The following is a 27,440-nucleotide window of genomic DNA, read 5'->3' as shown; positions in this document are numbered from 1 at the left end:
ATGCTTCCTGATTTAATAATTTTTTTAAATGGAAAAAAAAAATTTTTATCAATCATTTTATTTATCATATATTTTCTACTTAATTAAATAATATTTTAATTAATATTTATATTTTTTTTTTATGTTTTAAATACTTGATGATATTATTTGATGAATTTAAAGGAATAACTTTTTTATTTATATTTGTTTAATTAAAAAAAAAAAAAAAAATACAACAATAGAATTGTAACATATATTTTGTGTTACCTATTATTTGTGTGTGTATTTTATATTGTGTAAAGAGTTAGTTATTCAGATTGTTTGAGTGGGGAGTTGAGAGTAAATCCCGCATCATGTTGGTTCAAAAAAGTTACTCCACGTTAGTCGTACGATCTCATTCGCTGTGTCGGGTTGATCGGCATCATCGTCAGCTGGTTAGCGTCACCTTCAATCGCAAATTGTTGTGGTTGTTGTTTTTGTTTTTATCCAAACGCGTTTTGTGCAACTGCAGTGAGCTTGATAAAATATAAATTACATTATTATCGATATCGCGTTGTTCTTTATCGTGGACACATACACCCACACACACACACATATATGGATGTTGTTTTTTTTTAATTTTGTTCCATTTTATTTAAAAAAAAAAAACCCTTGAGACCCTGAAAAACCGGCTTGATAAAGAAAAATATTCATGGAACACCTGCTAAGAAGAATGAAAATTTCCAGCATGTAAGATCGATTGCTACCACTGGATTAAAAATAAAAAAATATTATATATTATTAGTTTGTATAATTAAAATAAATATATACATCTTTTTTTTTTTTTGTTAAATTAAAAAGTAAATAATAAAAATAATATTTATTTACAAATGATATGTAGAAATAAACGTGAAAAAAAAAAGAAGAAAATTACTATTTTATTTTTTTCTTTTAAATATTTATTTTGTCAATATAAATTACGTCTATTGAAGTGTCTAAAAAGACAAGTCAATTGCATTTCATGTTTAATGTGATTTTAGATCTATATACTATTACTCCATTGTAAATAAGACGAATGAAAAGATGATAATGATTAATCGTAAAAATATCAACAAGCTAAAGAAATTTTATTTATTTAAATTTAAAAATTACACAAAGTTAATTATCATATTAAATTTATAAAAACAAAATTACTTCTATGTAGCTATGTACTTGCTATACATGTTTTTTTCGATTAATTTTAAATTTTCCATCAATTAAAAATGAAAATAAATAAATAGACTAGATGTTTTTTTAGTTTATTTATTTATTTAATTTTCTTTTTAATCCGAAACAAATGAGATGATAAGAATTGTATCATATTCAATCTGGAAAATATAATACCTATTATATGCTGAGTTTGTAATATACACTGGATATTGGGTGTAACTATACACCGCATATATTCTTACAGTTGCAAGTCACTCATCCGAGTAAAATACTTGCCTTTCAGGTCCTTGAATAATTTAGTCACGATACCTCAAATAAAAAAATAAAATAAATATAAGTGAATAACACATACACGGAAGAGTATACATTCCATTGACGATAAAAATTATTATTCGTCTTTGTATCCTCAACTAACATGATAGACTTATATTTTTATCATGTTTTCCCGCTTTTTATGATCAACCACAAACGACGGTCATTGATCCTCCTCCTTCCATCAAAATAAATATATTATAAAATCATAATTAACTTTAAAAATTTTACGATATAAATCATTACGACCTTCAACAAATGACTAAATTTATATCATTTAATTTTTTTATAATTACTTCATCATAAATTTCCATATTGTAAAACTTTAATTTACTATATAATAATTATTGAAAATACATAAAAAAAAAAAACTTACATCTTTGCGAAGAATGATTTATGAAGAAAGAAAAAATAAAAGACAATAAATAAAAGATAATAATTATCTTGGTAAATATTAATAATAAAGAATGAAAATTTATTTATGAGATATAATGTTAAAGACGAATTATGACAATGATGTCGTTGACATATACACTCAACAGTAATATTAAATGAAAAAAAAAAATAAAAAAAATTATAAATACAATGTTTATGTGGTTAACAGACATATTATGCATATGGTTAGCAAGTTTTAAATGAATAGAACAGTTGAATAGAAATAAAAATAAAAAAAAAAAATAAAAAACCATTTGAATATATATTTTAGAAAAACCAGTGGCAAGAGTCACTAAGTACAACTTGTAAATCCATCATAGGCCGTCAAAGGCACATTGTATTATTAGCTAAATTTTATTTTTAACAATGACTATTCAATGAGTACTTGTATACATATATTTTGCGTCAATTTTTCATCAATTTGTTTCACCGAGCCCACGCTTTTAACTTTTGTGTATATATCATCACAAGCATCTTACTCACTGTCATACTTACCTACAAGACTTTTTTTATTTTTTGTTTCATTCAAAGTGTCATCCTCAAAGCATTAACTCACCAAGACCATATAATATCAAGACAAGCAGCTAGCTATAGCTATTCTTATGTTACGAAAATTCAATAAAATTGTGGTGTATGTTGGAGTTGTAGTTTCTTACAAATATCCATTTATAAACACAAGTAAACCTGTTTTATGACTACCTAAATAGATGATACATTTATACACAGTTATTTCACTCTTTTTTTTTTTAAATTTAATTTCATGATTATCTAACAACAACGCACTAAAAAGATGATAGAAAGTATCAATTATTGTACTATTAGTACTCACATTATGGAACAAAATACAACTTCCTTTCACTATCATTATAATTATCAACGCCAAAAGTGTTTAAATTTACTATTACATATAAAAAATGAAATTTTTATTTTCTATTATTTTAAATTTAATAATCTAACTGTTGTTATATTTTTATTTCAGATATTTTTGATGAAGAAATTATTTAATTTCAAGTATTTAAATAATAAATTTTGTGAATTTAAAAAACGTGATTTGTGTTATGTTTTATTACGTTGTGATATAAAAATTAAAACAAGAAAAAAAAATAATTATTATATATTAATAATTTAATAAAAAAAAAAAAAAAAATCAAAAAAAGTGTTAAAACAATGTCATCGAGTGGTGAATTTTCAACACTGTCAAGTGGTGAAGCAACTGGAACTGGAGATGATTCATTGCCAAGTTCACGTGAAGCAACTGGTGAAGCATCTGGTTCAACAAATGGATTTGTGTCACTTGGTGAATTTTTGGAACGTTTTTCATTACCAAGAGTTGTTAGAGTTGAAAATGGTGGTGGTCGTCCAATACTATTGTATAAACAACAACAACGTTCATTACGTGTAACAGCAACTCTACTTATGCATCGTTATCGTCATGATGTCAAAGTTGGACCGGAAATAGTCATACCTGAGGGTTATCCTGGTGAGTTATAAAAAAAATACTATTTCAAAATACAATTTAAAGTTATCAGTATATGATAAAATTTATCACCACTACAACATTTCTCGTATATAATATTTCAAATTAACGTGGGAATTTAAAAAAAAAACATTTTTTTTTTTTTTTTCTTCATCGTAGTGTAATATTTATTTACAAGAATTATTAACTATTTGTTGAACATTTATCTTATTCATGAATGTGTGTTAGTCGTAGTTAACTTTACAGTTTTTGACCCCAGTTAAAAATCCAATAAAATCTTAGCACATATATCGTTGTTCAAGTTTTAGGATCGTAACAGCAAATAAATTACAGTAACTTATTGGAATACGGTTGCGAGGTCACGGGGCGAGGTTGGGGTGTCGTTAAAATAAAAAAAATAGAAAAAAAAGATAAAGATAAATAAACTATAAAATAAAAATTAAAATCAATATATATTTATACGAGTATATAAGGTGTGTACTGGATGGATCAGCATCAAACACGCATGCAGTACATTCCAAAGATTACTCCTCATGGACACATCGATCATGTCTCTCATTTCTCTCTGTTTCAAATGATCGATCATATCCAGCAAATATATATTTAATCATTGATTTTGATCGTTAATGTTTTTTTTTTTTTTTTGAATATAACATCATTTGAATTTTATAAACGATTGCGTTTTATAATTACATTTTTTAAAAATTGATTGAATGTTTAAAAAATTAAAATAGCTATTTTACATGAAAGAAAATATAATATCAAACAATGTGGGTGGTGAATTTACAATACAATAAGTATAAACTTGGTTTTACTTGTATTTTTTATTTTACTTTATCTACATATACAATGTATACTTGTTGTACATTGAGAACAATAACATTTCATGTATTATATTGTTAAAAAAATATTCTAATGTCTGTCTTGAAAGACAATTAGTTAATATACATAAAAATATCTTGTACTTTACAATGTTTTTTTTATTTTTTTTATTTTAAATTTTTATATATAAAAAAAATAAAGTAGAAATTATTGATTTATAAATTCAAATAGCAAGTATGAATAATTACTTGGAGATAAAAAAAATAGAAATCAATATTTGTAAAGTAAATTTATTACAAATAATTTTTTTTTATAAATACAGAAATTGGATATGAAAGAGGAAAAATAAAATTTTTCCCCTCATAGAAAATAGAAATAAATTTGAATGAAAAAAAATAATAAAAAATTAACCAGGTTAGTACATTGTAGATTGTAGTTAGTTGTATGAAATAGGTAGGTGGTCAGTGACATACGGCCATGGATAATGTTCCAATCGTATTAGCAAAGCTCATGATACTTTTGAATGAAGAGGAATAAATTATATATAAATACGGCCCTCGGCACCGACACTTCTGGCATATACAAAAAGGCGTGGGTTGAAATTACGTTTCCTCATGTTCAATAATATACTCTTTAAATATTTTTCTCCTTAACCCCTTTTTATTTAATTTTTTTCCCTTATATATTCATTTATTTATTTATTTTTTAACCCAGCTATATCAATAGCCATCATTATAATAATATTGAAAAATTTTAAATCATCAATTTAGTCAACAATATATACAATATATATCATTAATCAATAAATAAATTACATTTGTCACTTCATTTTGGAGCTATTTTTTTTTTAATTTCGTAATTAACAATATTAAAAAAATTATAAATTACAAAATAAAATGTCAATATATTTTATAAAATATTATTGATTTATAAAAAACTATTTATTTTATAATTTATATTAATAGTTATCCTTGGAATAATTAAATACGCTTGAATATTATGAAAACAACTTTCGATGATTATTATTTTTTTTTTATTTATTATTAATATTTTTTTTTTTTTTTGTGTTCATTAACAGACTATGTTTAAAGTTAACACCGAGTATCTTCTTGTTTTTTTTTTTCTTCTTTTTTTAATATAAAAAAATACATTGAAAAAAGGTAAAAATTCAAGAAATAGCATGCGGTGAAGATCGGACTGAGGTATACACCTCGGTGTAAGATAAAACTAAATCCCTGGCGCGAATGCTCTCTGATCGCAAATGATAAGATCTGACGATGCGCACCATAATGTGTCTGTTTGCAATGCGCTATTTTCAAGCTCGTTTTTCATATAAAAATCTGGTTAATTGCCAACGCATAGTCTCTCTTCAACCCCTCTTTTCTTGATTGTCAAGATCAAATCTTTCTTGAGGCAAGAAATTATTATTATTTTACTTTGGAATATTTAAAAAAATACAAAAATACTTTTGCAAGTTGTCTGGATATTTTTTTATTTTATTAATAATTTTATTTCTATACTTGCCTATCAACAGTAACACTGGTTCATGATGAAAACACATCATATATAGAGTACTATAAAAAATAAAATAAAAAAAAATTTAATGATTTATCGTTATTACGGAAAGATCGAGATAAATATATCATGAAATCTCATAATGTAAATGAGACTGAAAGAAAATTTAATCTCTTATCCTTTCACGACCAATTGGACACTGTTTTTTTTTTTCTTTTTTACTTCACTATGATATTATTCAGTTTTATTATATATATTTTAATGTATATGGCAATGAAAATGTGACAAGTACTTGCACATTATAATCTTTATTTCACCTTAAATTCATTAAACATTATATTTAAAAATATTACTCAGTCATAAAATAGTTTATCTTCTCAATATATACATTTAATTAAAAATTTTATTATTTAAATATATTTCAATTTATTTTTGCTACTTTTGAATTCTTTGAATTTTTAAATATTTATGAAATAATCATTGATGCTATTTTGAGAATCCTATCCTTGAATATTTTTAAATATTTATATCTTACAAGTAAAATCCTTTTTTTTTTTTTTTTTTATTTAAGTAAATCGTGTGTATACATATGTAATTAGAGTCGCTATTGAAATATTTTTTCAAGTAAATAAAGTATTAAAACGTGGGTGTATCAATTGTTGAATGAATGTATATCGTTCTTCACGAAGATGAGGATATATATGCACATTAAGGAAGTGGTTGAAAAATATTTCACATGAACTTCACTGGACTTCAAGGTGTGCCATAGTGGTGGTGCTCTAGGGTGTTGTGATTTACAACTTGAAGTTTGTTGTATATTTCCTCGACTAGACTTGGCCATGATATTTTTTAAACAAAAAAAAAATTAATGTGCATATATATTTTATTTCAAGAAACAAAATTTTAAAAATAAATAAATAATAGATGGTAAATAAAAACTTCCTTTCCCATTTGAATAGAGAGCTGGAAGGACAGTTCGTGAAACGGATGAGAATTTTAAACACTAAAGGTGTATTGTATTATATACACGCGGTATTTTTTTTTTTTTTTAAATTTTTTTCTATTTTATATCGACAAGGAAAATATATATCCTATGTATATTTGTGAGACAGACAAAACGATGTTTTACGCGCCTCCGATTTTACATAAATCATTTCGACAAATATATACAGGTATATTAAATTGTGTGTATAAAATTTACACATGAACATTGCTAACCAAGAAGCGCGAAATCGAAAGTTCAGTAACATTAAACCAGATATTTTTTATTATTTTTATTTTTTTCCCTATACATAAAACGTAACGCATTTTTTTTTTCAAAAACATTTACGATCATCAAACGACTCTTGTGCGGCTATTGAACGTTCAATGATAAAAATGAAAAAAAAATATAAATATATAAAAAACGTAAAGATAAATAAAATTTTCATGTCTGATGCGTAAATGTAATATTATACGTCTGGATTTTCTATACTTGTTTAAATATATATATATACAACTAAAATCCAATGGCTAAGTTGAAATATAAATTTTTTTTTTTTGTAATAAATAGTATTTGTAAATAAAAGCGGAAGAGTTTTACGTCAATATTGCGTGGCTGTATACAAGAACAAGTATTAGCAGGATAATATCACCGAGAGAAATGAAATGTGATGTTTTAAATAAAAAAAAAATATATAATAATTTTTTACTACAATTTATTTCATTATTTTGACTAATAAAATTTGCTGTAAATTTAACAAAATGAATACAATTTTTTTAATTCTATAAATATTTACACTGTTGTAAATATAAAAATTTAAATGATATTTCTTTGAAGCTTCTTTGAATATTTTGATATTTATGCTAATAAAAAATTTTTTGTATCGATAAGGTGTATATATAAATACATGAGTGTATTGATCTATCGAAGGTCATGAAGATGCCACTGGAAGGCACACATCATGATGGAAAAATAAAAGGGGGAAGATGATACCTGCTCAGTTTTTTTTTTCTTGCCATATACTTGTCGAAGGTTAAGCTCCTTGTCTCATTTATTTTTTTATTTTTTTAAAATACCATCTTTTTATGCCTTTATATGTCTCATCTTCTCTTTTACCTTTCAACAAAACAAGTATCTAAGTTTGACTGTATAGACTCGAGACAACAGATAAATTCTTTATGGACAATTTTCTCGTATCAAATACTGGAAAAACAAAAATAGATTAAAAAAATTAAAATTGTTTTTTCATATTTATTTTTCGATTGGCTTGTTTCTCTGACAGCTAGAGATTCATTAGTATCTCCATCATTCCACAATGAGAAGTTGTCATTTCATTTTTTTTTTTTATTTTTTCGTTACCTTCTATTTCATTTTTAAATTTTTTAAAAACTCTTTTTATTCTTTATATTTTTTTATTTAATTTTTATCTTTGTTTTTTTTTTTTTCCTTTTTGCACATTTTTCTCTGACAAAATTTTTCCACGAATCTTTTATACCAAGATGTCGGTATGTCTTTGTGATGGCCGATGTGCACACCAACACGTTTTGATCGTCAGGTGCGCCCAAGAAAATGCAAGACGTTGCAGTCAAGTTGAGAATAAAAAAAATTACGAGAATAAAAGAATAAGAATAAAAAATAAAATAAAAAGTAAAAGATCTGGTTAAAAAACAGTGGTACATTAATTTATGGAAGACACAACGCCTTTGGCATAAGATGATAGGGGCTGAAGAGGGGCTGTTAGGTGGCATGATCGGCACGTCAATGTATGATCATACATGCATGTGAGAGGATTTTATGTGCAATGCATGTATAAAAGGGTGGTGCTTCTTCTTTTCTTCGTCCATCGAGTGCCATCACGTATATTTCTACGTGCTTGTACTCGATCTTGTCTTTCCTCTTATTCTCTTCTCACTTACTCTTTCATTTTCTCTCTCTTGGTTCATCTTGCCAGTCAGCTTGGTGCCTCGTTGATGTGCCATTTTTACTGCCAATCTTCCCCGCCTTCTCTTCATTCGATTAAAATAAGAAAAATCATTGTCTTTCCAACACTTATACATACTCATAACTCAAATTATTATTATTATTGTTTTTTTTTTTTCTTTTTTGCAACGACAAATCAAAAATAAATTGAAAAAATAAAAACAATATTCCATTGCCATTATAGTAACTCAATTCTCACGTAATATAAATAATTATATTGATCAGATGCACTAGATGAAGTGTGATCATTTTTTCGCGGCAATGAATTTTTTACATTGGTTAAATGAATTATTATGTTGAACATGATGGGGTGCGGCAACATATACAAATATAGAAGCAAAAAAATTATATCTATATGGTTTTAAAATTGGCATTGCAAAAGAGCCTCATTTTAACTCCTCAGATATTTTATACACAACTATTGGATGCAGAGAAACTCTTTATGTTATTTTTTATATATTCTTTAATGCAGTTGATATAACGGTATTCTTTTGGCTCATAATTCTTCGTTGTTATAAAAAAAAAAAACAAGTCTTACAAAATATCATATATATTTATACTATTTTGTATATATTTAATCTTTGTCTAGAGTCTTAAAATGAAATTTTTATTCGTCAATTAATAGTACCACTATATAACTTGTGATAGTGACAATATAAAAATTATTAATAAAATGTCAATATCCTTGGTTATGATAATAATTTAATATTTTTTACAAAATGTTATGTATATCTAAATATATAACATTTTAAATTTCTCACGGTATACAGAGGAATAATAATTAGCCAGTTTTGCATATCGAAAGTGTTTAACTGAGGATAGTGGCGGTGGGTCAAGTAAGCGATTACTAAACTTATATGTAAATCAAAAGACTAGGGAACTCTACGCACTGCTGTATTCATAGATCGTTAATCAGGAAAAAAAAAAAATGTTTAAACAAAAAAAAAAAGTAAAATAAAACTTTTGAAAAAAAATAAAAATAATGTATAAGTAAAATTAAAAAAAAATTTATATATATATGTAAATTTTTTTTTTTAAACTCATTATTATTGACAATAGCGGTATCTTGGTGTCTCGTTTATGTGAAATGAGGCATCGTTAAACTAAACTCAAGCAACTTGAAAAATAATACACCTGCATCCTGTTTACGTCCTCTTGCTTATAGATAATTTAGATTTTTTTTTTTTTTATATTGTCTTGTTTTTTTTCATACACACATAATCATTGTAATTATTTTTTTTTTATTTATTAATATATATTTATTTTTAACACAATATTGAAATATAAATACCGATATAATTTTATGGAAATGCAAAAAAAAATTAACACTCATTTTATTTGAATTGTCTGACTAAAATTAATTTATACTACTTGCTAATTAATTTTTTTTTTAAAAAGAAAATATATAAATTTTAGTAATTGATATTTTTCCATCGTTTAAATAAATTATAAATAACTATCATTGGAAATTTTTAATATATATTTTTAACTATTATTTCTATGAAAAAGAAAAATCGTGATGACAAATAACGTATCATGTATTTTTCCTTAAGATTGTAATTTAATATAATTAACTATCTTTCGCATACACCGACCAACCACAATCACCCATTTGTATAATTTATTTATAGTTTAATATTCATACTACGATATAAAATATATCAGTGGTTGGTTAGATGATAAAAAAAAATATATTTACTGTCAAATACGTAAGATGGAAAAATGCACCCTGGTGATATCATCCTGCACATTTAATTTATTACCCATTTTAATTATAATTATACAATATAATAATTATTAATCATTATTATTATTATTCAGTGATTTATAACTTTGAAAAATAATAAAAATTTTATAAATTTATATTTTATAAATTATGCAAACAAATGATTTGTTTGTATATAGAAAAATACAACAAATGAGGATTCAGAGCAAAAAATTTTATGCTTCATGGTTGAGATTGTTTTTGTCATGATTTTCATTAAATACCAAGTTGAATTTTTTACATATTAATATGAATTTATAATTTGTGTCTGTAACTCTGTACCAATATGAACAAACGTAATATTATTTCACGGCCGACACGTGCTCAAAGTACATACACAATAATAATAATAATAGCAATACTTAACAACCGGAAATCAATCAATTTTACATGGCAAAATACTGTTGAGCAATGCCATTTCATGAGGCGTTACGCTGGGTGTGGTACTCCCTCTTTTTGACCCTTACCTCGCCCCCAATAAATACTATTTAAATTCTGATATATAATTCTATGCAATAATTGTTTAGCACAATTTTAAATTTTTAAATTATTCAAATTCGCTGTCGTGAAAATTAATTTCCATCATATAGTTGAAAAATTTCTATATATAATTAAATTATTATTAGGATCAATCATATTTTCAAAGGTAAAAATATTTATTTATGCGTTTTTTTTTTTTATATATATAGATATAAAATTAAATGCAGAAAGCGTGACTAATTTTATTTTTTTAATATATTTTTGTTTGAAATTATTTTTCTATTCATGTCATAATTTTTTAGTAAAAAAATTTTCTTTTTATTTTTTTTTATTTTTGATTGAAGTTTTTTAAATTAATTTGACATTTAGATTATAAAAAAAGTTTCATTAATAATTCTTTGTTGTATGGATTTTTTAATTTCTTTTAATTTAATTAATTATTTGTTCATCTATTGATAGCTCATCAAGTTATTGGTTTTTTTTTTCTTTAAAGAGTATGTGCCATATACAGTGTGCCAGTTTAAGCATTGTTTGATAAGCATTGTTAAATTTTTATCCTGTCGTTTGAGTTAATGTTTTTCCTTTCTATTTTAACTAAAGTCATGGACAGTATTAAACTCAATTCTAAACCATAAGAAGCTGTCGTGAAAATAAAAAAATATATATGAATAAAAAAAAAAAAAAAAGATTGAGTAAATGTTTTCTTTATGTATATCTGCATTTATATATATATAGTATCGCGTGTTCAAAAGTAATTATCATCTCGATTGAATAGAGAAATTTAAACTAAGAAACTTGCAAAATGCATGGGTGACTTATTTAAATGGTGTGTATTAAGTAAAATTCAATGGCTTAATAACAAGTCATTGAAACTTCACTTTTTATTGTTGTTAGTTTTGAATAATACAACTTGTGTATGTTATTTACAATTTAAAAGATTAATGATATTCAATGTAAACAACACCAGTGGATAATAGATTAAAACTGACTTTGATTGATTAAGCTCATCCATATGATTATCTAACTATCTATAATCATATATTTATTGCATCCTATATCTCGTTTTTGAAATTAATAGACCGATTAGCATAAAATTCATCATAGAAAACTCATCTCGTTGTTTTATATTTTGAATAATTCTTAGCAACTTGGTGAAGTACCACAAGTCCAGAGGACATATTTACGATATGATAAAAAATTATCTATATATAAAAAATAAATAAATCAAATATAATTATTTAGTAAAATCGGGAAAATTTAATATATACATAATGATAATAAATAATTTTTTAAAGGAAAATTAAATTATTATTATAAATCAATAAATTGAGACATTATCATGTAATTTTAGCTTGTCATAAATATATTCAACTAGACAGATTGAAAAAAAAATATATATAAATATCTAACAGTGACTATAAAAGCCGGATTTATAATGGTAAATTGATTATACTTATATTTTTTTTTTCATGATAGTATAATATACCTTGGCTGCATGGCACGGAATATCATGTTAATGTTAACGAGTTATAAAAACTGTAAATATTCCCAGAATCTAAATAATAATTCGAACAAAATAAAAGAAAAAAAAAAAATACAACAGTATTTTAAAAATTTAAAATGCAAATTTAAAGGCCAATGTCATGCAGTAGCGTTAAAATTACAAGGAAACCAATCTTACTAATCATTTCCGGTACCACATACTCTAGTAGCCTTATAGAAAACCACAAGTACTTTTGCAATATGGTAACTTGACCAATAAAGCTTTTTATAAAAATAAAATATAAATAATACAAAACCACTTCGATTACCATATCAATAATATTGCAATTTCTAACTGGAGTTCATTAACTTAAGCATCACATATTTTATTTTTAAAAGAAAAAAAACATATTCGTTTATCTGAATCATCTCGATAGACCAAGTTTTGATACAAACAACAAAAAATTTATTATTATTATAATCTATACAATAATTATAAATATAGGTATATAAATCATTTGAAAATTGCAGGAAGTCAAGTCTAGCCATAATAGGTGATGTTCTCGTCGGTATGTCTAATTGCCCTCGATTCAATTCGTTGATTTTTCGTGCTTAATCTGCACACCCGTTATATCCCGCTAAAACATTTTATTTTTCATTTTATCATTAGCTTCCTTTATTTATTTTTTTTATTCATATATTTTTTTTATCACTCGTTTTGTTTCTATATATACATGCGATACAAAAATAAAATAATATGTATGCTAAAAATTGTATGAAGTTTTTACACAACTAAGTGGGATCAGCATTGATGACAAGACAAAAAAAAAAAGATAAATGTATGGTTGCTTCGTTAAAGTCAGATACAAATTATATGCGTGTAATCGGCAAACACTCAACATGAAACAGTGATTGGCAACAAAGTCGAACTAATGAATCCGGCAACGTGTGCGAGTAATCGAAAGTTAATATAAGTATTTCTGGTTTTTATGAATGTTGATATATATATATATATATATATATATTCAGTACATTCCAAGAAGCATCTGTTGTATTTCAAGATTTTTTTATTGTGACACCTTGTGTAAAAAATTAATTTAAAAAAAAAATGTGCGGTTAAATTAGTGGGAAAAGAAGCAAAGAGTAAGGTATATTATACAGGGTCATTGTGAGGTATCATTTATTTCAGACCCAAGCTACCAGTAGTAGTCCTTCAAAGTTGACCAATCTTGAAAAGTTAAATTGTCCTTTTTTATTTACCTTTATATCTAGACATTTTTTAATTTCATTGTTAAATTTTTGTTGGTATCCTTCAAGTTTATTTATTATCAAAATGGATTGAAAATTTATCTCACAAATATTTTTCCATGAAAACTTGAAAATGGGATTTATTTTTTTTAGCAAGAAATAATGCTTGGCTCACAATAAAATTTTTTTTGAAAGTATTCGACATGTATTTCTATTTGCCTGATGAATTTTTCAAAATATCTACTGATGAATTTTTTTAGAAATAATTTTTAAAAAATAAAAACTTAAAAATAAAGTTTAACTTAATTTATTTTAATAATTACATATGAATATATCTAAAATAAATCGACATAGATTTAATTAAAGATATGTTTATTTTGTATTAATTATTATTTTCAAAATCATATATATAAAATTAAAAATTACATAATAATATATTAAGCAGGCTTTTAAAATAAATTAAATGGACATGAAATGTTTCCTTTAGTGGATTGGTGTCACACATTTTTTTTTTGGGTCATTTTTTTTTTTTTAAATAAAATAAACTATACGATTAATATAAGATATATTAAATATTCGATTATATACGAAAGAAAACGAGAGTGATTAAAGTGAAACAGCAAAGCGAGTTTATTGGTCTGGCTGATGTTGAAAAGAAGAGAAAGTATATTTATTTTCAGCGACTCATTTCAAGATATACTTTGGGTCGTTTACCATTGGCAAGCAATATGCATATTATAATTATACAATATATATAAACAATGTAAAAGATCACAATGCAAATTATTCAATGCTACAAGATTCACGATTGTTATATCATCAAAGAATCAAAGCAATGCAAGTTTTCTCTATAGGTTCTCACTATTATCTATTTTTTTTTTTTTATTCCCATCAAAATACTTTCCAATCATTTATAAATCATTCAATTTTTAAAAAATAATTTATTCTAATATTTTTATTTTCTCAAATCTCTCAATTTTCTTTCTTTCATTTTCACCATAGAAATTATGACCTAGTATTTTTTTTCTTTTTTATATTGTGAGTATTATTAATGTATACTCTATTGTTTTTAATTTTTAAATATATATTCAAAAAAAAAATATAAATAAAAGACAAAATTAACCTGTCGACATGAAAATTATTATTTTTTAATTTTTTTTACAATTAAGTCAAAGGTCATAGAAGTTAACTAGGAAGCTTGGCAATCCTTCTTTCCACCAAGCTGACATTAATTACAATCCACTATGATGTACTTCCATTTAACAGTGTTTATACATTGTGAAATGAAGCACGTGATATTTTTGATGAGTTTATATCAACATTTTACCAACTGCATAAATAAATTCATACCCAAGTGTCTATTAAACTTTACCACGCCCTGAACAATACATCAACCAAGATCATATTCCATCAGCTATTATATACTTAAAACTTTATATATATATTTTTAGTTTTTTTTTTTTTTTCTATTATCTTTTCTTGGAGAGTATTTTTTATCAAACAACCCCCACAGCCAATTTGTATTTAAACGAATAAATTATTTATTTATCATTTTTCCATTTGTGCATTCTGTGTAACGAAGCAAAGTATATAAAAACTAACCAGTGAGCTTGTTTCACGGAAGCCCTCGTATTTTGCGTGGGCATTGTATCTGATTCACGATCATGTGCCATTGTTGTGTATCGTACCCTAATCGGACGTGAGTCGCGCGGAGTAGGCGAATACTCTACCAAGAATATTATATATTTTATTTATAAATATCATAAAATAATACATGAATATGCATGTATCCAGTAAAAAATAATAAAACAAAAATTTATTAACAATAACAAATAACTTGGAATTAAAAAAAAAATATATATAGATAGCTATTTTAATAAGTATATTTTTATTTTAAAAAAAGTATTTGAAATACAAAAAAAAAAATGCAATTAAATTTATTATTCTTCGTTGTAGAGTAAAAAAAAAAAATCCAGTGAGTTGCAAGAGGTCGAATCATTAACAATCAATTTATCAATTAGCAGGTACAAATTAGTGGTCATGTATATAATTAGCAAGTAACTAGTTGTTTAACTAATCATACATTTGAAGATTACAGATATAAATTTCATAATACTTATAAATCAAATAATAAAAAAAATTAGCGTCTTATGTTATTTATAAAAATTTTATTACTAACAATTTCTAAATTACTGAGAGTTATAAAAATTAATATTTTTAAGTAATATTTTTATTTATTATTAAAAGATAATTATATTATTTTTTTTATTTGAATATAAACAAAAGTTTACTTGAAAAAAAATTAATAAATCGCAATGCGAAATTACTTTTTTCGTTAAAAATGTTAAAATTAATAAAATTTACAATTACATACTGAAATTAAAGATTTTATCATTCAGATAGTTTTTTTTTTTTCTCGTATAAATAAAAATATATTTTATATAAGCAATAGCTTTTTTTTTGATCCTCATATGTGTATTATTTTTTTAATAATAAATATATGCATATATAGTTTCTATTATTCATTACTCAAATCTGACAACTCAGTGCGTGAAAGTCTACTTGAGTATACACCATATAATTACAACTGATTCAATCGTTTTCTTTAACTTGAGAAAAATTTTAAATCTTGATGTGAATTTTTTTTTTTTATTTCATTATTCATTTATCATTATTAAAAGTATAAAATGGTTTTTTTTTTTTTTAAGTAAGAAATGAAAATATTACTTTAAATAATGCCGACCGACCTCTTAACAATTATTATGATGCAGCATGACTAGTCATTAACGATTGACGATTAACGAACCGTTATCAATGACTAAATAATTATTATTTTATATTAAATTATCAAATTATCAATATACTCGTTTCTACTTGAAGTTTTCCAATATTTTACATTTCAACTGATTTAAAATAAAAAAAAGAAAATGTACGTGTAGATTATGAAATACATACATACGTATATTTTAAAAATAATAGTGAATTGAATTTCTAGAATTTGTGAAACTATATTATATATATAAGATCAAACGTGAGTATTTCTATGTTTATGAAATTTATGTGTGAATCATCTGGATATATATCTGCCAAACGAATATTTTGTATTTGCCGCCATGAGTGTGTGACTGTATACATGTATTTATAATAAATATATGTATGTATATATAATAAAGAGAGAATAAAAAAAAAAAAAAAAAGAAAGACAAGGTGTTCTTTTAGTTTTGCTTGTCGCACTTGAAATCTTTAGACTCTTTTAAAAGACATTGCCTGACAAGAGATGTTTAAGAAAAATAAAATAAGAAAAAAAAAATATCAAACTAGAAAATTGCAAATACATTTTATAAATTTATATATGTACCTGTGCAAGTGAATAATCTGCTAATGTATTGGACTGTTATGCCAATAGACTGTAGACATATGCCAGTAATACTGAAGAACGCCTCGTTTGATCTTGCTCAGACATGCTGACGAAGCATATAGGTGAATATCATTCTTCTCGTTTTCCATCACAAAATAACTCTTCTCATTGTGAACATACACCACCCGTTTGTTCCTTGATATTATTCTGAAAAGCCGCCGCCAACAATCAAACTAAATTCCTTCTTGTCGATTCTCTCAACTAAATATTATATAAAAATTTCTTTGGTAAATAACAAAACGTGTTTTATTTTATTTTTTTTTTTTATCTTAATTAATTCGAGTCAATAAATTCATTGTGATTATCTTTTAAAAATATAATTTAAAAAATAAAATTGATATTAATAAATATTTATAATATTAAAGAAAAAAAAAATTTGAAAATGCTTCTGTATTTTTCATTTATTTCTTTAATCATTATTTATTGTAATTCCAGTATTATTGGTTAAGTAAATAAAAAAAAATAAATAAATTTTTATTTTTTTTAAATCGTTAAGAATAAAATTTTTCGTATTAAATTGATTGTGGTTTTAAGCTTGGGGGGTTATATATATAAGCAAGTTGAATGCAATGCGTATGAGAGAATTAAAAATAAAAAATACTTGTATGCCACACGCATCGTCAATACAGAGAATCGTGTGTAATTTTTATTTATGCATTATATATAAATATAATACTGGTAAATGTAAGATCGTCTTATGACACATTGATATGTTGTCTTTACACTTGTTCATGTGTATTAATTATATATACACATGTTAATGGTAGAAAAAAATAAATAAAATAGTCAAGAAGTCTAAAAATCAAAAGTAGTATAATTTAAGAATATTATTTAATATTTAAATTATGAAAAGAACCAAAAAAAAAAATATAAATATATTATTATGGGCTTCTTATTTAAGAGCAATGCCAAGGTATCTTGAAATATGTTGGTGCATCATGAAAAACCGATTGGTTTACGTGGAGTTATCCTTGAAAGTGAAATTCCACATCAAATTAATTTCCAAGAATTAACTTGTCTGTAGATACCAATGAAAAATAATTTTCTCTTTATCATTTTTTTAAAAATTTTTTCTCTGTAACGTTACGTACTTACATTTATTGCTCACTTGGGAAAAATGACACCTTGAATCATGTTCAACTCATGTGTACATCCATAAACATTAAAAATCAAAAAAAACAAACACCAAAGTCGACAAATTCCGTTGAAGCTTATTGCAACCTAAAAAAAAGAAAAATTAATTTTTTCATGATTCAACTTGTGATATCAAGAGTTGCAATGCATGTTTCTGAAAGGAGCAATTTGTCGAGTTTTCAGAGCGTTACAAGTCCACATGTGTGTAACAACATTATAGTCTCGATGATTCAATTAAAATCAAAGGAAAAAAAAAAACCACAGCAACAACAACATTGAAATTATGTTTTTTTTTTTTTTGTAAATAAATATCATTTATATTTTTTCGAATATTCAAAACAGAGCTGTGTGAATAATTTCCTGTTAATTAAAAGCTGACAACACTAGTGCAGAGATCAAAGCAAGCTAATTAATTTTATATAATCATTCATAAATTATAAATTGAATTATTGTCAAGAAAGAAATTTTTAAAAATCAATAAAACAAGTAGATAAAAACATATATATTGGTGTCATTTTAATATTGCTAAAAACTTGACTCATATATCATTTGCGCAACATCAAAACCATAAATGGAATTTATCATATGGTTGTAAATTATTGTCTTTATGTTTTTTCCATATTGCTCCAATGATGTAATATTCATATTTCCATCAGTCAAATTTAATTTATTTATTTTAAATTTATCTTAAATAATAAATAAACATATACACATATATATTTTTTTAAATTTGTATCATTATTTATATAAATAATGAAATAATAATGGATTAATAAAACATGTCAAGATTCGATCTATCTTTAAACACCAGTTAAACACGAGTGAAATCTTATGGAGAAAGGAATTTGACACTTAAATGCGTTAAACAATTTTTTATATATTATTTTTTTTTTTATTATCAATACTTGATTTGTTTTTACAATTTGCTATTGAATAAAAAATTTAAAAAATAACCGGATAAATAATTGGTCATTTATGGTAGATTTTATTTATCACTCATCGACAAAATATATCTTTTAATAAATGTAAAATTTAATAGTCATATTAACGTCAGATAATACAAAATATACTTAATCAATTTTCTGATTACCCAGTGTTTATTAAAACTTAAAAAAAAATAATGATATTACTTTTATTTATAAATTAATATACAGTTTTTAATATTTTTTGATAAATAATTTCCTTGTTTAATAATTTTATATTTCCTGAAGAAGCAGGAAGTGATTGTAATCATATTCTATTACAAAAAAAAAAAAAAAAAACAAATTATATATTTTTAATATATGTAATTAAAAAAATTTCTCAGCAATTTTTATATATATGTATAATAAATTTATATATCAAATGAAATCTTGTAAAAATTAGAAGATTTTAATTTTTCCAAAATAAAGAAAAAATAAAATAAATATAATAATAAAGTATTGATATAAATATATAGATAAATGTGTTTGATAAAATTTTAATTTAAATAATATAATATAAAAATTAGTGAAAGTGCAAAATTCAATATACAGTTAATTAGTAATGATTGTAAATATTAATATGACGAGAAAATAACAGGACATTGTTGATTCGTTGTTGACGTATGTATACATGTGAAACTGTATGTATGTGCATGAAGAAGATTTATACAGGATACGATAAACTTTTATAAATGCTTTATCACGATTTTATTGAGAACCCGGACACCCGTGTACATAGTACTGATGTTACAGAGTTGGTAACGGGTCGAGGGCCAAGAAGTGTCTCGGCTACTTCACGATTACTGAGACTATATAACAGCAACAATGTATAAAACTTGCCCGTTTATATATAAATATTTATTTTTCATTTATTTATATTTATTTTTAAATAAATTGAAATAAAAAATATCATGTTTCGACATACAGCCAATTGATGATTGTCAAGTGGCTATATAAATGTTGTATCAAATGTATCTTTACAACCAGATGGAACATTTGTTTTTTTTTTTTGTTTTTTTTCGGATAAAGTGAAACAAGAGGTAACCAATTAACTAACCATAACTAATGGCCAGTCAACCACGTGTTTTCACTATCATCAGCAATTATCTTTGACCAATAAGGTTTGTGCGTGCTCCACAATTTTATTTTTATTTTCTGCAATTGCATTAACAAGATAAAATAATATCAACCTTATGCCGATGATTTTTTTATGTTTTTCATTGCTTCTCATCATGATGAGCAATCCAAAAAGCCATTAATGTTACTGGCAAATATTATTCTAGAATAATTTGATATATTTATTTGGTATTTTTGGTTTTTTTTTATTTATTGTTTGTTGGTTGTTGTGTGCTGGGTTTAGAATGTCTTAATTGAAATCACGGAAGTTTATATGGACATTGTGGTGTATATCACAAACATGCGCAATGCATTTAATTTTACGCCAAAGATATTTTAACGGTGCATGACAAGAGAATAATTCTTTGATCATAAATTTCGATAGATCGGTAGAACACTGCTTCTTTCAAATTATAGACAGCTCCGTTACAATATATGTGCTTTCAATTATTGATTAAATTTTTTATCATATTGATTTAGCAAAAATTTTATTTTTAACTCAAGATAAATATGTATTTTCTGATGTAGAAATTGTACTTTTTTTAAAAAAAATTAAATTGTCGGTCAATGACTCAAGGCTGTATTCAAAAATCGATCAAATTTATGGATCAATGCAGACAGGTTTTGGATTATTGTGTATTTATAAATAAATGAATGTAAATTCATATGCATGGTAAAATTACAAGTATACAATCAAGGTCGAATTAATCACGAGAAAAATACAGAAAAAAAAAAAAATGAAATATAAACACTTTCGATACAGTAAGCTGAAATGAAAAACATAAATAAAATTTTTATAATATGATTACAAATAGTTTAAAATTATTATCTCATATTCACACGTAAAAATATATATCTAATATTTATTGTAAGTTATTTAATCTTGATTTTAAAAAATAGAAAAAATTATTTAAATTAATATCATAAATTTTATGATTTTTCTAAATTGCGGTTTATAATATTGAAATATTATTTACAATTATTATACTATGCTATTTGAACTGAATTATTTTAAGCCACAGTTATTTTTATTTATATTTAATTTTTTTATAAAATACTGTGGCTAGAATGATATTATTTTCTTAGTATTTATAAAATTCTTACCTCTCTTAAAAAAAGATAAAAATTTTTGCCAATAAATATTTTTTCTTGTTGTCTATGTTTATTTAATTTTTGAATGTGTAATTTTATGGTATGATGCTCAAGTTGTTGAAGGTAGAAAAATTAAAAAAAATAAAATAAAAGAATTAAATTAAAAAACTTTGAGGCGCAGGTGTATGATGTCACTTTAATATACGCACCTACTTTTCTGACCCACATGAGGTGTTACTCAGTCAGAAAAGTGAAAAGCCTCTGCAAACGCAATATCAACTATACATGTATATAAAATGATACGAAAGAATCCAAGGTTCGTTTATGGCAATAACAACTCGAGTACATGTCCAATACACATACTCACTTTTTTTTTTTTTCTTTTATTGAAAATTACCACGAGTGTTACTTAACGTCCGGAAATTTTTTAAAATTTACCACGCTTTGTACTTGTATCATTGTATTTAATTTATTTATATTTTATATTTTTCAGGATGGTTCTCTGTTGTTTCAAATAATACTGGAACAGGAAGTGCTAGAGTCTACAGAAGAATTGGCGCACTTGTAAAAGCTGGTGTTCCGGCTTTTCTTCTTGCAAAGCCACTACGTGCATACACTCTCACTCATTCGAAAACAGGTATATACATATATTGTTATTAGCTAATTATTAATGAACATTAAAAATTTTTAATTTACGCTTTTTCTTTGATCAAAAATATTTTGACATTCAGGTGTTATGTTAATCTAGAATTTTTAATAAATTCATCTTTTTGTTGTCACCACAATATCACTATATTATCAAGGTGTTAAAATAAAAATAAAATGTTGTAATTCAAATTTTTAGCCTTTATATGATGTTTATATTTGTTGGTGTTATTCTCACGGTTAACCCATGAATCTGTAGACTTGCGTATCGCGACCTCCCGACTCTACCACTTGCTCGTGACATAAAACGACGAATTAGCACGCACCGTGACGTACCACAAACCACAATTCAGGATTTTATGCAGTTCATGCAAAAAAAATAAAATAAATAAAGTCAGTGCGAGGTCTTTGAGCGACCTCGCTGAGTTAATTCTTCAACAATTTTTTTTAAACATTTCAGAAATTTTTGTCTTGACCGTGAGGGCAATATTTATGTCACAGTTATTTTGTTTATACTTGAGCTGATAAATATACCTATATCTTCTTGACCGTTGATAAATAAATTAGTCTAATTATTCATTTATTTATTTTGATAAACGAATTTTATTTTTTTTTCAAGTAAAATGATTAGTGAAAAAAAAAAAGATTGAATGATGTCGAAGTAATAGTTTTGTCTACACGCATGAAATATAATGCTTTTATGGGTGAAAGCCATAAGATTCTTTATTTTCCAACACGTTAAACAAATGTGTTATATACCATTTTACATAATAATTATGATTATGACCAACACCGTGTGGGATTTATTTGTTCACGTGAAGAACTATCTTTTCGTCAGATCTATTCCTCTGTCTAACGTCATTGGGCACACACATGCATTAAACATCAAGCATTATAAAAATAGCAATGTTTATTATAAAAATAAAAATAGAAAAAAAAAAAAAACTCATACATCTTTTGTTGAAAAAAAAAAAATAAATGAATGAATGAATAATTGAATAAATTAAAGTAACGATTATTTGATTTCAGAAAATGGTAATTTACGGGCACATTATACAAAAACAACTGTACGAGCTGGTGAAGTACTGAGATTAGCAGCTGTTTTTCAAGATACAAGAAGATCACCAGTATCAAGTAGTGTAACAAGTGTAACAACAGGATCATCAGAAAAAAAAAGTTCAAGATCATCAGAACGTGATCAATATGCACAATGTTTAGATTCACAGGGACATGAATTATTTGCTCCTCTTTCATCTCGTGGTGAATTTTATGCAACATGTCAAAGTGGAAGTCTTGATACTGGAAGTGATGCTGTACTTTATCGTGTTCATCAACTTGCTAGAAGAGATTTACCACTCAGAGTATGTATTATTACTAAAAATTCATAAGTTATCAAAAAAAATAATAAAAGAAAAAAAAAACTGATTGAATACAAAACATTTTAATAACAATTTATAAAGTATAAACAAATTCTTATTTATTTAGGTAAGATTAGTAGCGGGACCCCTGCCGATACCACTGCCACGTGATTATACTGGATTGATGCAATTTGAGGGCGCGACAAGGGGTCCCATAGTACTTGGTTGTGCAGTACCACTTATACCTGAACGACCATTACCAGGTACAACAGTACCAGAATTATTGGAGCTTGTTGCAACTGGTCCAGGCGCACCCAGAGTTAAACGAGCACGACTTGGCTGTCCATCCGAGTCTCGATTGCTTGCCTCACCAAAAATGCAACGATTACTCTCAGCTTGCAGGTTTGTCAATTACATTCACATTCATCATACTATATATTTTAAATATACACTCACTCACACAAACATATATTTATATTATGAAGAAATATGTTGTCTTGAAGAACAACATTTCTACAGTGTATCACATTAATCTACACTAAATGACAATTTCAACACTAATAATCTATATATCCTATAGATTATTGTGACAGAAAAAATAATAAAAATTTTAAATACTTTTATTCACAATAAAAATAAATAGTTATATAGTTTCTTTTTTTTTGTCATGTTGAAAATTTCAGAAGAGCGTTAGATCAACGAGCAACTGAGCCACGAGTAGCACCACCAAAACCACCATCAACAAATATACAATTAAAAGAATTACATCTGAAAGAAATAAAATCAAAACCAGAAACAAAGCCTATATTACAAAGTTTAAAAGATGGTATAGAACATATTAAAAAAACAACAATACGAGATAGAAGTCATTCACGAAATAATGCACCAACAAATCCAAGTTTTCTTGAAAGAATAACAAGAATAGCACATGGTGGTCGTAGTAGAAATCCAGCTAAAAAATCAGCATCATTTACATTTGCAGTAAGACCTGAAATTGGTATGAGATCACAAGAACGTTATGCAAGTCTTGAATCAGATGCAAATTGTTTAGTACCAAGTGGTATTTGTGGATCTGGTTTATTATCACGACAACAAGTACAAAGATCAGTATCAACAAGTGTCTTGGAAATACAACAAACACGAGCTGATTTAGATCCACCATATTCAAAAGTTAGAGACAGTTTAACACCACTTCCATCAACACCACCATTAAAATTTGAAGATATTTATACGGAAATATGTGAACCAACGAGAGATCATCGATCCAGTAGAAATCGTAATACACAAGAAGCTAAATCACCACCACCTAAAATTGGAACAAATGAAAAAGATCGAGGATATGTTAAACTTACGTTAAATTCAGAAATTTCTGATATATCAAACAGTACTGAAGAAGAAGAAGGAATCTACAACACAGTTTGTTGAAATATAAAGGGGAAAAAAAATACTTGATTTGAAATATTTAAAAAGGTAAAAAATTACTGGATTTACTGAGGTCAAGGTTACCGGAAAGGATTGCATGTTATACCACAGGATTGGTTGTTCTGCATACACGGAAAAGCGATTAATCAATTAAATCGTCACGATTTAATGCGTTTACCTGTTTTCCTATACCATCGTTCAAATAGAAGTACACTATTTATACAAAAAAAAAAAAAAAAAGAAACGTTGACCCTGCGAGTTTACGCGTTGCGTGATGCAAAAGATCCAACTTCGACATATGATTACGACACATGTACTTGGTATGGTATTTTATTTGCCCCAACCTGAGAAGGTAAATTGCGTACAGTTCATTCACGTGCTTGGATAGATTCCCCTTATTCTCTTTGACTATTTTTTTTTTATTTTTTTATTTATTATTATTTCTTTTCTGTCATCTCCAATTTTGCTCTTTCCTTTCTTGAATGATCGTGAAAGGTGAATAACGCCAGAAGGGACAAATGTTATTGAACTTGAAGAATTAAAAAAAAAAAAAATAAAAAACATCACCAACAAAAAGGTAACTTGTTGTATCATTGTAATTGTTAAATTGTAAAATTTGTATGTTTATGTAAATTTCTAGTTATAAAAAATCATGATTAAATATATATGTATATATAAAAGAAAAAAATGTTTTTGATATATATTGTCTTACAACTTGACAAGAAATTTTTTGAATCATTGCCTTATTTAGATGTTGGATACATTGGCTCATTGAATAAATAAAATTTTAATTAACACGACGAATTTGATTTATGCAGGAGTATTAAAAGTTGTCTCGAAACTAATCGGATTTTCTGATGGATCCAAGGACATTGACTACGGTATAACATACAACTATCAAAAATCAATATCTCTATTAAATTATTTTTTTTTTCTTTTACTTCCTACTACTACTACTTAATGATTGGCTTTATTTCATTTCTTTTTTTTTTTCTTCTTCTCATTGTTTTGTTTATAATTTGATTCAATCTGTTTCTAGTTGTGGGCTGTTCCATACCACGTGCCCTATCTGAAATTAGATATCAGGTAAGTCGTTTGATGGTTGAAGAAGGTAATGGAAAATCAAACTAGCCACACAATGGAATCAATTACTTGGTAGCAATAAAATGAATACTGTTGAACTTGAGATAAATTATACCAAGTTCATGGAATACAAGAATTTGAAAAATAATGAAAGATGATTGAGGGGCAGTTTATGTTTTATAAATATCGGTATGCAGTTTATATACGTGTATCTGTGTTTATTACATTATACAACAAGTGTCCAAAGTGAGATTGACGATGTTGAAATATCCATGTACAGAACTTATTAATGACGTTCAAGGTGGTAATGATGAACAATAAAAGCTTCTGAAAAATATTTGTTGCGGAAAAAATAAAATCAAACTACATCCATAACTGATGATTAAGTAAGTAATCTTTTTTTTTTTTTATTAAAATACGAATCAAGCATGTATTTTTTCGATTAAAAATATATATATGAATATTATTAGTACATTTAAAATTAATGTGTACAAACCTTTTCATGCATGATAAATTTTTTTTTTTTTTTATTCATTTTTTCTATATTGTGCATATTTCAAGATCGGCATGCGTGAAAAATTTCATGGCCGTCAAGTTACCTTGTGGTCTGTAACTCACGTAGAAATTCTATATGTTATCATATTTCACTGCCCGAGGGTCCATTGAATCGACGAGCTACATTTTAATATGCAAATTAAAATGCAAATAATTTTAAAATATTTCTTTTTTTTTTTTTATTAATTTTTATTTTTGTCATTTGAATTGCCCCGTTTGAAGCTACCATTACCATGTTTTAAAAATTCAGTCCCATTAATTTTTTCATCATATATAAATTTATACTAAGAACTTATTTAATTGCAGTATAATTTTATATTTCAAAAAAAAATTAAATTCAGTGGAAGTAAAAATTATTTGAATTTCGTAGTAAAAAAATATATATATATTTTTTTTTTCAATGTGATTTTTAAAAACAGAATACTTTAAAAGTTTTTTTCATAAGGTATTTTGTTGCTTTGTTTAAAAATATATATATATTTGAAAATAAATGTAATTATTTATAATATTTTTCAAGTTTTGATTTTCTTGGTTGATAATGTTTTTGTTGATTAATTGAACAAGTTTTTATATGTATTTTTTAGTTTACAACGCGACAAAAATGGACATCACAAATTCACGTGTGTATTTATCAAAGTCAATCTATTATTTACTTTCTCTATTCTGTATTGAGACTTGATGTATTGTGTTGATTTCATTACTTACAATTTTTATATTTATTTTCTCTATGTAACACAACCGGCCAAACGACAATTTTGTTTGTTTTAAATTCCAAAGCTACTTTGACAATAAGTCTTTTGTCCTGAATAAATTATTGTAATATTACCAGCACATGATGCAATGCACTGTTTCAAAAATAAAAAAAAAACATAAATATTTTTCAGTAAAAATTACCGTTAGATTTACACAGACTCTTTGTATCCTGTAGAGAAAAAAAAATGCATCAAAAAAGATTACAGCATCTTAAAAATATATCCGACAAAGAAAAGA

The 27,440-nt window shown here is 25.3% G+C and overlaps 1 protein-coding gene across 1 annotated transcript; it reads left to right on the top strand.

Annotated features, from left to right (window-relative positions):
• The first annotated feature begins 346 nt into the window (after window positions 1-346).
• Window positions 347-25,379, top strand: LOC122858111. The gene is made up of 6 exons (XM_044160804.1): window positions 347-708; window positions 2,894-3,394; window positions 21,881-22,024; window positions 23,062-23,393; window positions 23,518-23,792; window positions 24,074-25,379. The coding sequence occupies exons 2-6, from the start codon at window positions 3,082-3,084 to the stop codon at window positions 24,813-24,815; spliced, it is 1,806 nt and encodes a 601-aa protein (XP_044016739.1). The 5' UTR covers window positions 347-708; window positions 2,894-3,081; the 3' UTR covers window positions 24,816-25,379.
• Window positions 25,380-27,440: the final 2,061 nt, after the last annotated feature.

The sequence above is a fragment of the Aphidius gifuensis genome, linkage group LG1 (genome assembly GCF_014905175.1).
Source record: "Aphidius gifuensis isolate YNYX2018 linkage group LG1, ASM1490517v1, whole genome shotgun sequence".
Classification (NCBI taxonomy): domain Eukaryota; kingdom Metazoa; phylum Arthropoda; class Insecta; order Hymenoptera; family Braconidae; genus Aphidius; species Aphidius gifuensis.
This window is presented reverse-complemented; position numbering and strand designations above follow the sequence as displayed.